Source organism: Amphibalanus amphitrite, unplaced genomic scaffold, assembly GCF_019059575.1.
Source record: "Amphibalanus amphitrite isolate SeventyFive unplaced genomic scaffold, NRLGWU_Aamphi_draft 000586F_arrow, whole genome shotgun sequence".
NCBI lineage: Eukaryota > Metazoa > Arthropoda > Thecostraca > Balanomorpha > Balanidae > Amphibalanus > Amphibalanus amphitrite.
Genome location: NW_024882080.1, coordinates 85,739 through 99,826, shown reverse-complemented (window position 1 = coordinate 99,826; position 14,088 = coordinate 85,739). Strand labels below are relative to the sequence as shown.

The following is a 14,088-nucleotide window of genomic DNA, read 5'->3' as shown; positions in this document are numbered from 1 at the left end:
TCTCCTGCCAGTTTTTCTGTAGGGAGGTAGGTCGCAAATCGGAAAGGGTCGCTAATTAGGCACCTTACCCTATTTTCCTATAGGCTTAACATTACGACGTAATGACCTCTAACTGACCTCAGGTCAGTGACCTAAAAAAACCCGAACTATATGTTATACAACTCGGTGAACTTAGCACATCCTGAAAGTTTGAAGGAAATCAGTCCAAAACTGTGAGTTGGACAGCTGCAAACAGAAAATTGAAATTTGACCATGACCTTGTACCGGTTTTTCTGACCTGGTGACCTGACCCAAGGTCACCCGGACCTGAAATTTTCAGGTCATATGTAAAAAGGTTGCCCCATAGGCTGTGCCAAATTTGGCGGCGCTGCGCGCCGCCGTTTTTACGCTATCTTCGAAAAACCTTAGGGGGGGGGGGTCGCATCGACCCCCCCCCCTGCCAGGGCGAGGGTTAACCCTAGAACGCCTAGGGGGGGGGGTTGTATCAACCCCCCCCCACTGAGGTTTTTTCGAAGTGCACGCTAAACGGCTTGTCGTAGCGGGCTGAAATTTTCAATACCCTCTGGGGCAACCTTTGCGCATCTTTTGCCGAAAAAAATTGATCGGGTCATGTCAGGTCACGGAGTTATGACGTCATAAGAGGTACAGCCTCCGGCCGGATTTTCACAAACTGAGTGCCAACGCCCGAGGTTTCCTGCCGGTGGTACGGACATCGGTTGATGGATCGTGATGAAACTTCCCATGCATGTTGGGGCAAGTATTGGCTATCATATGGTATAAGAAATTTGACCGGGTCAGGTCAGGTCACGGAGCTATGACGTCACAAGAGGAACAGCGTCCGGTACTATTTTTGAAAAGCGCCCGAACCACTATTTTGCTAATTCTTGTCACCTCAATGGGAATATGCAGCAATATTAGCTTCTATAGGGAGCAAATGGACCTCCCAAATCCAAAAATACAATCAGATTTCAAAAATTTAAATTTTGAATTTTCGAATTTCTGCCGCCGACTGTGACCTTGCCGACTTCCGGCGCTCCCAACGCGCCATTTTTAGAGCTAGGGAAACGAAGTACATACCAAACGATAGAGAATTGATCAAGGAACACGATAGTGAAGATTTCAAGTCGATATCTCCCACCGTTTTGCCGCAATCGCCGCGGAAAGTTGAAAAAAGTATATTTTTCCGAAAATTTGACCTTTGACCGGTCAAAAGTAGGTCAAATGTTGACCTAGGACCAAAAAATATAGGTACCACCAATCGCGAGATCTCGTTGAGAGCAATCCGTTGGTTTTTTCCGCTAAGCTCTACGACCTTCCGTTTCGAAACGCCAGGGGGGGGGGTCGTAACAACCCCCCCCCCTGGTCGTTCGCGTTATGAGAAATGGCCTGGTCGTGCGAGGGTTAACACGTTCAGAATTACAGTTTTTATGTAATGAGAAATAGTTAGGTACGTTCCATAGCGTAAATGTAACCTTCATTCAAACTAATACGACGGCGACGCCTCCACACCGATAGGGGCCCATACCAGGGGAACGGAATAAATGCCGCCCCCTCATTGCCGGGCGCCCCAGGAGAATGAATGTTACACATCAACACCAATATGCCTCCCATTGAAATGAATTATGAATGTCGCCTTTCGACGCCGGTAGGCGCCCCAGACACCAGTGGATTTACTGCCGCCTTAAAACACCGATAGGCACCTCAGTGAAGCGAATGCCGGCCTATACCACCGATAAGCGCCCCGGATGAATAAATACCACCCGTCAACGCCGGTAGGCGCCTCAGTGAAATTAATGCCGCCCCAATCTCCGATAGGCGCCCCAGGTGATACATGTCGCCCATCAACACCAACGGGCACCCCATTGAAATGAATACCGCCCTTCAACACTGGCAGACGCCCCAGTGGAATGAATGCCGCCCCACAATGCCGATGGCCGTCCCTGCACTGGAAAATCAGTTTCGCCCCTATACAGGCGCCCATAGAAGTTTGCAGAGTGCTATTCCTGGTCATAATCATCTCCCCAGTAAAAAAACGCAAAATACGCCCTAGCACTAGGGGTGTAACCGCCCCATACGGACAGTGCAATTTTACAGGCCCCAATCTCGGACCTCCCTTAACCCGCGCCCCGCTGGGCTATTCAGCCATACGCGCCCTGCTGGGGGGGGGGGGGCAGATTCTGCCCCCCTGTCTAACTTCCGAACCGATGGTCGTAGAAAGACGGGGAAAACGGCAATCGAAAGCTCTCAACAAGGCGGATCTTAAGAGCCCAAATTTTTTTGCTTAAGTAGGTCAGAGGTCAGGTCAAGGTCAGGTCAAGGGTACAAAATGCAAGTTTCTACAGTATCGGCCTTGCACCGTAGTTGCCGAAGAATGGACTGAGACTGATTGCCCAAAACGTGTTCTTAGACTACCAAGACAATATTCGTTGCACACAATGTCATTCAAAGGTCAAGGTCAAGGTCAGGTCAGGTCAGGTCAGGTCACCAAAAACAAAATATAGAAAAGGGCATGTGCGACACATGTTTTATGGGTCATTTTACTCATGGAATTCAATAGGCACACTCAATAAGTGATATGGACCACCTCTGGATGAGTTTCAGGTCGAGGTCAGGTCAAGGTCAGGTCAAGTGAGGTCAAATTTTGAAGTTGGTTGTTAAGGCCTAAAAAGGTGTCTATCCGATGCATTTTTTCACGGCGAATCGAATGGTGCTATTTTTGTTTCCGTACGAGGTCTAGAACTTCCAAAAAATCATTTTTCAAAAAATTTGTGTGTCGTGACGTCATACAATTTTGAATAACTCCCACATTTTTGAACCGATTCTTCTAAAAATTGGTATGTAGGTGCACATAGACCACTTCTTTGACATATACTCCGTTTTTTTCGATAAACTCAAAATTTTGGATTTTATAAATATTTTCCCAAAAAAGTCAGTTTTTAGGAAAAAATTTGGCCAAAATCCATAATTTTCAAAAAACCGAGATAGCCATTTGATAGACAAAGTAGAATCACGTATAACCTTTTTTGTTACGTCTTGATTCCTTTAAAAATGAAGTTGTTAGCGGCGTTTGAAATTTTGCCGTTTTTGAGGCGAAAATGGCGAACATGACGTCACTAAAACGTCAATTTCTCAAAAATTTTCCGACGGATTTCGCTCAAATTTTCAGGAAACGTGTCAAATTGATGTATGATAAGGTACTGAAAGTTTGACACCGCTGGCGTAACGCGTTTAGAAGTTATTGGCGAAAAACGGGAGGGGGGCAGATTCTGCCCCCCCCCAGCGGGGCGCGGGTTAACATTCATATGTTGTAAACGGCAAACCGCCCCCGATAAATGTTACACAAACTAATTTCCTCTCGCATATCGGCCATCAGGCGCCCCTTTTTGTCGCATGGAGCCTGCAACGCTATAAGCCCTCATATGTTCGTGTTGGCGTTCGGAGGCTATCGCCTTCAAAGACGTCTCCATAAATGCTTCTTTTTCATCCCACACACAGGCGCCCCTCTTACGCATGCAGGCGCCCCTCTTCCGCATGGCGCGCTTCTCGAGTGGCTGCGCCCTCCTAGCCTTTATCGCCTGGCAAGATTATATTCGACAGGGTCGGCAGCATCTGCCTTTGTTTCAGATAAGGATGCCCTCCACTCTTCAGCATATCAAAAGATACTTTTCCCACGTCATTGCCACCCTCTTCGTGTCACAAGTGCCTTTATCAGTTGCGGTGTCGCACTGCTCAGCTTTATGGCTGCCGCACCTCTTAAAGGTAGTGTGCCAGCTTTCCTGGACCATATGGAGTTAATGACCCGGATAAGGAGAACCGGATTTTTAGAACTTATCCATACCTTCAAAACTTATGGAAACGTCTTAAATTCTTCAAATTTTGAGTACCCCAGTGCGAAATTCGCCCCGACGGGTTGTCGGTCGTACCCCAACCACATTTCACACCACTATGAACAATAAATGCACACACTAAAATCGCTATTACCGATAGGCTCATCCAATCAAGTTTCGATAAACCCGTTCATCATCATCTCCTGCGGTTTCGAACACGCCTGTTAGGTGGCTTCTGATGCTCGTCGAGGTCGGAATTTCCAAATACGCGTGGTGCGTCGGGCCGCGCGCTCTGACTTCGGCCAAGAAAAATGCGTCAGCTGATCATTGTCATTTCTGCCACTTGCGTGTGGTGTAATGGGGTCATAACTTAAGAGACGGCTGTTTCATATCAATTATTTTACATAAAATCATATTTCAAACCACAAATTAATGCTCGACAGCCAAATTTAAGAAACAATACCAATACAGGCTTACAGTTTAAGGCTCGACATTGTGTTGTCTACGATTAGACAGCTGATAACTCATTCCCGTACGTCGTATGGTCGTAACACTATAATGACCTTTGCTTATTGTCACAAGTGCGCCGCATTCGCGATTGCTGCCCGACGCCTGTTTGCAGGTGAGCCCACTACAGTTGTTATACATATCTAAAAACCGATAAACTTTTAGGCGAAAAAGGCACTATTCCAGGCCCATTTTTGATTTTTTTTGCGATATTAGGTAAAAACAGAAGCTTCTTATCCTAGGAAAAATAAAACGGGAAATCTTTCAAAGGTGGCACACTACCTTTAACTTCCTGCCTCCTCTACAGATTTTCGAGGCGCCCCTTTCCATAGCTTTAGGGTGCAGCTGCCCCCCTTGCCCCCCTGCTTCCGCCGCCACTGGTAAATGGTATGGAGATGATGATAAGAGGATGTAATAGTAGAAGGAGATGGTGTTAAAAGAAGCACACATTATAAATGAAAATGCATGTAACTACGTAATAAAAACAGCACGACGCAACTTTATATGCTACTTCCTACCACGGAGTTAGCATACGTAAGAGCCCTGACGACCAGCAAACTGAACTAAGTCCGATCTCAAAGATCGGGACGGCTGGAATAAGTCGCTCTGATATCCTGTTATCCTGCATAAGCGAGTTGAGCAGTTGAGGAACTCGCACCAAAAAGCCTCTCCTCACAGAGTCGACCCTGCCACTTCCACGAGGTACGTGGAACAGCTCAGGGCGTCGTGTGCGTCGGCCTGGTACGGATAAAGGGAACAGTCCCGATATCTCAGCGCAGTCTAGGTGCCCCCTCAGTGCTGAACACGCAAACATTAAATCAGACTGAATAAGGCGGGTCTTAACAGATGCGCAACCAAACTTGCACAGCAGGGACTGATAGTCGAGAGGCGGGCATGAAGGCTGAGTTCTAGCTCCCAGCCACATCAGGAATCGATGTTGGAGACGCTCAAATCTACACAAGTGGGTGACAGCGGCACCAGACCATATAACACTCGAGTATTCTATTACAGATCGCACGTGTGCTTTGTAGGCGATTAGACATGCAGCGTGATCGAATTTAACTCTATGTGCACGAGTGGACACCTGCATGCTTCTCATGAGCAGTCCCAACATACGATTGGCCTTTGAAACAGTGGCATCTACGTGCTCAGCGAATGTGAGTTTTGTGTCTAAAATAACACCAAGATCACGCACGCGTTGACATCGCTCAAGCTGGTGGCCGTCCAGTGAGTATGAGGCGTGATGAGGTGACTTGCGAAGGGTGAAGGTGATAGATTTGCACTTGACCGGGTTGAGCTTTAAGAGCCAGGTTTTGGACCACACACTAAGGCGATCCAGGTCGGCCTGAAGGGCACTAGTGTCTTGTTTCGAGTTGATCCGGTGAAAAATTTTGACGTCGTCTGCATATGACAGAGACGATGTTTTGATGTGATTTGGAAGGTCAGCGACGTAGCAATTAAAAAGTAAAGGACCTAAAATGCTGCCTTCCGGCACTCCGGATTGAACCGGTATCCAGTCGGAGTGTTTCCCTTCGAGAACGACTCTTTGGAGTCGCTGGCTCAAGTAAGAATCGACCCAGTCAAGCGCAACTCCTGAAATGCTAAAAGAGTGCTCAAGTTTGTGTAAAAGAAGCCTGTGGCACACACTGGTAAAAGCAGAGGAGTAGTCAGTGTAAATGGCATCAGTTTGCGATCCCTCCGACAACGAAGTCCAGCAATGATTTAAAAAAAAAAAAACTAAATTGGTGACACATGAACGTTTTGGAAGAAAGCCGTGCTGTGAAGGAGGCAGCGCAGGATGGACAGCTTGGAGCAGACCATCGCACACCACCCTCTCCAGAATTTTGGAACAAAGTGCTAAGAGAGAGACTGGTCTGTAGTTCTCAGGAAGCTTTTTAGAGCCTTTTTTGAAAACGGGAATGACGTTGGCCCGCTTCCAAGCTGACGGGAACACCCCAGAGTGCACCGATAGCCGACAGATGATGTCCAGAGGGACCGCAAACTCCTCTGCGCACTCGTGTAAGATGCGTGCGCTGAGACCATCAGGGCTGCAGGCCTTGTGGTCCATTTATTGTCCATTACAAACTTGTCCATTTATAACTACAATAGTCTGATTACTGCAATATGTGTCATCATGAACCCCACATATCAAAGTTTACTAAGTCCTAGCACGTCCAGACAAGATGAGACAGTATGTATTTCGAACAGGCAAAAGCATGCAGACACATACAGAAATAACATCAGGTTCTAAAACCGTGAAGCCCATATGGCCCTCGTAAGATCTGTGATAGACTCACACCATGCAACATTCAATATTCATCTGGTCACGCAATGCTTACTGATGCTGTAAGCATCAGAAAGCAATGATAATGATCAACAAATAAACACACACCCACACCAATGTTTTTTTAAGGTTTGGCAATTTGATGTTGAATTTTGAAAATAATAGTCATCTTGAGGAACAAAACATGTGAAAAAAAAAATAGTAAATAATTGACCACCAGCCTGCAGCCTGACGTGTTTACCTTAAAAACCTCTGGGCTGTGCCAAACTTCTACTCATTTCCCAAAAAAGAATTGTCTTGATTCAAAATAGCTGGTCATTACATACCCTTTAAAGTCTGGAGAATAAGATGAAGGTATCATTTTTAACCAAAATGAATTTAACATCCTAGCCATTAAGTTTGAAAAGTCGTGCTAAGACCCAGCAGGGTATAAGTTGCTGTTTGAACAAAACCAGGCAATGCTATGTGCCAAATTTACCATTATAAGAAGCACTGTGGCCAGGGTTATCTTAACAAACCACATAAAAGGCTAAATTAACTACTAAAATATGCCTACATAGCTATTTACCCCTTCAATGGTATCACCTTGATAACATGTGTGTCAACCATTAGGGAGCCAGTGATTCTATGAGGCTTTCTCAGAGGCCCCATTACCTCCCGCCGAGGGGCTCCATTACCCCCAAAGGGGGCATGTCCTACCATTTACCGGCCCCTGGATTAGGATTAGATTGGATTACTGAGCTGCCAGCTGCGGGTGACCGAGCTCTCCCAATTCCACGCTGGCTTGGCTTTGGAGCCGCAGCAGACGGCGGAGGTCAAGGTCTTGCTAAGGCGGCGGCGGGCGCGCAGCGTCGAGCCCGTGAACCAGAAGCCGGCTGCCAGGTATTTAGTTGCCAGGCTGATTTGATCCCTCATAGTCGAAAATTGGGCTACTAGAACTGAAAATTGATTTGTTTGTAAATAAATAAGCGATTTGATAGTGTAAATCGCCAGGATTGCAACTTTTAAAATATTTTAAAAGCAAAATACTTCAGTTGCAAGGATTCTAAGGGTTGGTACTTTCCAGGTACCACAAAAATTCGTTGTTAAAGAGATTATCCCTAGTAAAAAAGTCTAATTGGATCCAAATGGATTGCCTGATTGAGTTTCTAACGGATTTTCAAGATGATCATCCGATTGGATATCCAATCGGATATCCAATTGGACATACAATTAGACATCTAATTGGATATCCAATTAGACATCCAATTGGATATCCAATTGGATATCCAGTTGTATATCCGATTAGACATCCAATTGGATCCGATTGGATATCCAATTAAACATCTAATTGTAATTGGATCTGATTAGATATTCAATAAGGCATCCAATTGGATCCGATTGAATATCTAATTAGACATCCAATTGGATACGATCGGATATCCAATTAGACATCCAGTTGGATCCGATTGGATGTCTAATTAGACATCCAATTAGATACGATTGAATATCCAATAAGACATCCAACTGGATCCAAATCGACATACAATTGGATAGTGCTGTTAAGTAGAAAGTAAACTTGATTGGGCTCCTTTTCGGTTAAAGATAATTCAGCATATACCTAGCTATCATACTCACGTATCTAGCGGAAGGTGGGGTAAAGCGGGGTAGCTAAGAAATGTCCTAAGCCTACGCTTCATTGGCCGCAGGGATTCCCAAGTAAATGTGCCTAATAGAAAGATTCATGTATTAGCTCTAACTTTCCTGTTGATGATTTTTGTCTACGTCTGGTATAAAGTGACGGATTTTGACCGTGAATAATACGAGACACGTTTCTGATTTTGAAAATCGCGGGGCAAAGTGAACCACTGCGTTGGGGCGAAGTGGTCCACTTTGCCCCATTTACCAGTATGTTCAATAAGTAAGTTCCGTCTTGATATAACTCGTTTATTTTTTGACATATCTCAACCAAACATGGCTCACGGCTCGACGAACTCGCCCTGCAGGCGAACACATCGGTCCCATCGCTTGGCCAGGTCCCGGATGGCCGCACGGAAGCTTTGAGTGAGGGTCTTTTCGCCATACTGGTAAAAAGCAGACCCGAGTGCAGACCGCGAGCCGAACCTCCGGCCCCGGAGATTTTTATTCATGTCTGCGAACAGCCAATAGTCACTGCGTGCAACGTCTGGAGAGTAGGGGTGGTGTTAGAGCACCTCGATGCCCTCTGCCTGCAGGGCATCCCTCGCCACGAGGGCACGGTGAGGAGACGCGTAATCCTGGCGGAGGATGAACCGACCACGGGTCTTCTCGGGGCGGCAACTGGCGATTATTGGCAGGAGATGGTCTCTAATGATCCTGGCGTAGGCTTATGTTTAGGGTTTCTGTTATCGCCTGGACAGTAATCTTTCTGTTGGCCATCACCACCTCCTCAACTTTGGCGACGTCAGTGGCTGTGACCATCGTCCTCAGCCTGCCTGCACGTGCCAGGTCGCGCACGCTCTCCCTCCCCTCCCCAAACTTTTTCTTCCGCTTCCGAACTGCGGAATCACTAAGAGCATGGCTCCCGTACACATTCACGAAGTTGGCGTGGATGTTAGCCGCCGGCTAGCCCTGGATAGCTAGGAATCATATCACTGAACGTTGATCCTCTCGGGTGGCCGATGCCATTTCTAAAGCAGTCTAAAAAAAAATGGTGTTATTTGATCTGCTCCATATCGTCACAGAAATGGAATAAGAAGCTGAAAATGCGGTCACTTCGACATAAAGGTCTGAATTCTAATCCCTGAAAAAATCACATGCGTAGACCGCGTGAATTTTATGTAATTGCTCTCCGGAACTTACTTATTGAACGCACCTAGTAGCCAGAATTATGCTGAACTTTCTGGTCCGCCTTACCCCATTTTCAAATTTCTTGTTTGATCACGCATTGCAGACAACATGCGGCGAATAACGATTGCTGTCAACGACGCAGCTACAGCCATACAAATGCATTTCCGAAGCACAGACGTTCATGAAAATAAAGGCTAAACATGGTAGCTATGATGGCATTTTTTGTAACACTGAAATAAGAAGGGAAATTCAAAAAAGCACATTTTTTCTCTAGAGCGAAGTAACTCACCCGGATCAGGCTGCCGCTGCAGGTGAAAGTGCGTAGATGGGAAGCACTTCTAATGGCTATCTAAAAAAAAAAAAAAAATGGATAGCACTGCTAATACGTACAACAGGGTGGGTGGTTCGCTTTGCCCCGGTGGTCCGCTATATCCCACTTTCCCTATCCTATACCCAGTGGCGTATCTAGGATTTCTCTCAGGGGGGGTCCGCAGTCAAAAGGGCCCTTGACTGACTGGGTTGAAAGGGCCCTTAACCCGCGACCTGGTGGGGGGGGGGCTATTTTTTGCCCCCCTCCAGACTTTTCGATATATCTCCAGAACCGCTGCGCCGATCGTCACCAAACTTTCAGTACCCTCCCGGACATCAATTTTACATATTGTGACCAAAAATTTTTTCCAAAGGCTATGATAGGTTGGCCGGAAATGACGTCAGAGTGACGTCATGTTCTGCCGTTTTCGACCCAAAAAAGGGTTTCGCGGGAAGAGCTGTCAGGCCTATAGCTTTGCAAATACAGAAAAATGATAAAGACCTAAAAGCTGTAGATTGGACAGGGCTACAAAACTGCTATCTCGGATTTTTGAAATTTTTGGATTTTGACCCCCAAAAATCAAAAAAATAGATTTTTTTGGATATAATAATCGAAAAATCCAAAAAGTTTTTTGAATTTCGCAAAAACCGGAATATATGTGATAGTCCTTACCGCCTTCCATCCACATACCAAATTTGAGATTGATACCTCTTTTTTTGGCGAAGTTATAGCGAAAAAAACTGTTCAAAATTGATGACGTCAAATTTTCAAACTCAATTTTTAGCAATTCTAGACCCCGTAGCGCAAAACAAAGACCACCATTAGACTCCCCGTGACGAGCTGCATCGAATCAATACCCATTTTATGCAAAACTATCAACTTTAAAATTTGACCATTTGTGGCCTGACCTTGACCTGACCTTGACCTGAACTTCACCAGAAAGTGACCTAAGCCGTACCTGATAGTCTTATAACCAACACCATGGAGTTGGAAATGAAAAATTGGCCATAAAACATGCATCACACAACCTTAGTAAAGTTGGGCTCATGTGACCTGACCTGTGACCCTTGTTGACCTGACCTGTGACCTGACCTGGTATTGCCAGTGACCTCTAATAGCAACATATCTACTAGGCAACTGACGCCCTACCGCTGATTCTCGACAAAATGTGTTTTCCTCGGTGTTATAGCGCATTCCCTAGAAGACCCGTGAACGGTGAAACATTTCATCTTTGACCTGACCTGTGACGTCATCGGTGACCCCGAGATCAATGAAATTTGGTTTCCTTCGACAAATTTGACAGGCCTTTCGAACGCCGTTTGAATTTTGCGGATCCGTCAAATCGAGACCCGACAGACATAGACCTCGAGACTCGAGAGTATTTCGTTTTTGCAACCGAAGGAAGGCGCTACTCGGATAATGCTCTGGTAGCGCCTTCCTTTGGTTGCTAAAACAAAACACGCTGTCCACCTATTTTATTATTTTAACGAAATGAGTTACCATTCTGAATTTTTGTTTATTCCGAGCTTACCTGAACCACTACAAGCTGGAAACCACAAGTTCACTACTGGCGTACCCGTTAACCGTCCTAGCATGCCCTAATTTTCCGTTAATTTTTCATGGGTTGTTTTAACCTCTCCTAGCCCTTCAACTTGGCCTTAAGACCAATTCAGGATTGTTCCCGAAGGTAACCGATGAGCAGTCTTACCGAACCATAACAGCAATTTTCCTGCACTAGGTATAAGTGTAAAAAGCTACAGCAAAACAAATCCTTTTTCAGACGTGGGCCAAAGTTGCCCTCGGTGGCCAAAGTTGCACGAAACTACGGTATGGGCCCAATTTCACCAAGTGCGGTAAACTCAATTTGGGTTTAACTACCAAACTACCCCACTACGTAGCTACAAAAATCGGGCCATTTGTGAAAAAGGGCTTTGGTGAGATTGGTTCTCAATCTCACCAAGTGCGGCTAGCTCACTTGGTGAGCAACGTAACGAACTTTGAGGTAGTTTTTTTGTAGTTACGTAATGGGGTAGTTGGTTGTTTACCCCAAATTGAGTTTAACGCACTTGGTGAAATTGGGCCCTGATGTGTTCATATCAACATTAATGTCAGGAGTACCCCCCTTCCTCCCCTCCCCAGAAAATAGTTCCCACGCCACTGCACTGGACCAGAAAAATTATATACTATTTCATTGCAGGTCTCTGCACGAACTGGTTTCAAGACAGCTGTTTGAGTGCCTGGCGAGCATGTCGGTTGCGTCACCGATTCAAGTTTGCCTGTCCAGCTGGGGCAGCGCGCTGGTGTTGTCTCGCTCCCAGAAGTTTGCACTGCTGGCTGGCGGCAGCGGCGCGTTGCTGCTGGCGCTGGCAGGCCGGCTCCTGCGCCGTCGGCGTGTGCCGGCCGGCGGGCTGCCAGGAGGCTCGCTGCGCCTCGTCCGAGCGCCGGCTAAGTCAACGCGGCCCACGGTCGCCGACAGCGACTCGTGCAGCCCGGGCGACTCGCTGCGCCGCCGGCGACGACCGAGTGCGGCCACCAGCGCCGGCTCGCTGCGCGCCGGGCTGGCCGACGGCGGGCCGCTGGCGCCGCAGCAGCTCGGCATGATGGGTATGGAGGCGCTGGAGACGGCCGCCGCCTACTGGGAGGATGCGCTGGCCGCCTACCGGTCCGACGGCGGCCAGGCCGTGCCCAGTCGCCAGGAGGCCGAGTTCTGCGCCCAGCTGCAGCGGCTGCTCGACTCAGCCGGGCGGCTGCAGGCCGAGTGCGAGCACATGTTTCTCTTCTACGAGTCGGCGCTGTACCGGTCGTCGTCGGCGACTCCGGTGCCGAACAGCGCAGCCGACCTGGGTGGTGTTGCGCGGCGTGCCCTCAGCGACTGCTCGCTGGACTCGTTCCACTCGGCTGAAGGTGAGCCGGCTGACATGGATGAGCTGGCTGGCGCCGCCGGCGAGTGGCCGCTGTACCAGTCGGCGCTGGAGCTGTACGAGACAGACGGCATTCCTTTCCGGACACTGCGCACGGCACGCGTCGGCTGCAATTCGGACGTGGAGTTTGTGGCGCGCCTGCACTGCCTGCGGCTCGGCTACCAGCGGCTGCTGCTGCGTCCGGACGCGCGCCACTGGATGGTCTGTGCCGGCCGGCAGCTTCTCGAGGACCTCATGCTGCGCGCCGGTCGCCACCCCAAGGACATCATCGCCGCCTACGACGCCATGGTGACGTACTTGGCGCAGCCGAACGTGTGGCCTACCGTCAAACTGGAGCTACAGGCGCGCAACGTCAAGTGTTTTACTTTCTACGACATTGTGCTCGACTACATCATTCTGGACGCTTTCGACGACCTCGAGTCTCCGCCGGCGACCGTACTGGCCGTGATGCAGAACCGCTGGCTCACCAGCAGCTTCAAGGAGTCGGCGTTGAACACCGCCATCTGGTCAGTGATGAAGGCCAAACGGCAGTCGCTCACATTCGCCAACGGCTTTAAGTCGCACTTTTACACGCTGGCAGAGCACCTGATCCCCGTACTGGCGTGGGGCCTGCTCGGTCCCGACCAGCGGTTTGGTGCCGTCTGTCAGCGTATGAAAGAAGAGATGGAAGCATACGTACGAGAAATTTTCGACGCTAGCCGCGTGCGCTACACGACCGTAGACGAGCTGACGGAAGACCTGCTACACGTGACCCGGCAGCGGCTCCAGCGAGTCAACGAACAGCTACGGCCGGAGGGCAGGGCGCAGTCCGTGCCGGCAGCCGGCGGGCAGCGCTAGGCGAGGCCGTGCACGTCGCTGTCTCGGCCAGCCCTTGCTAATAGTCCTTGCTGACGCTGTTTTGTATACATATATACATGTACGCCATTTACTTTAGGCCATTTAATATATATTTAATCGGACCGCCTCCTCGGTATACCAGGTATTATTCGGTGTGCCTATCCAAGGGTGTTTTGAATAATGCCCGAACGGAGTGAGGGCATTATTCTTCCTAAAATATTAACCGAACGAAGTGAGGTTAATATTTTCAAAAATAACACGAATGAAATGAGTGTTATGTATTAAATATAAACACCCTTGGCAAGGCACACCGAATAATGCCTGGTGTACCGAGGAGGCGGTCCGGTTATGTTTATTATACCGACTTTGCGCCGTTCGTCGCTCAGCTCGTCTGTGTAAAAGGGCTTTTTGGGGGGGATAAAGAAAAGAAACGGGGCTTGGTTTTCTTTTGGGGGTAACAATGTTAATAACAATATTAGTCAAATGAAGTGTCATCGAATTAACTGTGCCCATTAGTATAACATAAAAAACATCTGGAATAAAATCAATATTCAGAAAAGAACCAACTTTATTGGCTCGCGACACACTCGGTTT

General features: G+C 47.9%; 1 protein-coding gene across 4 annotated transcripts in view; it reads left to right on the top strand.

The window, feature by feature from the left end:
* LOC122394346 (mitoguardin-like) overlaps positions 1–13,852 on the top strand; it is a 37,603-nt gene extending 23,751 nt beyond the window's left edge. For 3 of the 4 annotated variants that reach the window (XM_043391182.1, XM_043391181.1, XM_043391179.1), the window contains exon 2: positions 11,934–13,852. In XM_043391182.1, the coding sequence (XP_043247117.1) occupies positions 11,983–13,494 (1,512 nt within the window). In that variant the 5' untranslated portion in view covers positions 11,934–11,982 and the 3' untranslated portion in view covers positions 13,495–13,852. Of the gene's footprint in view, positions 1–5,336; positions 5,562–11,933 lie in introns of those variants that run through there. The other variant, XM_043391180.1, reaches the window with a different exon arrangement.
* The last annotated feature ends 236 nt before the right edge of the window (positions 13,853–14,088 follow it).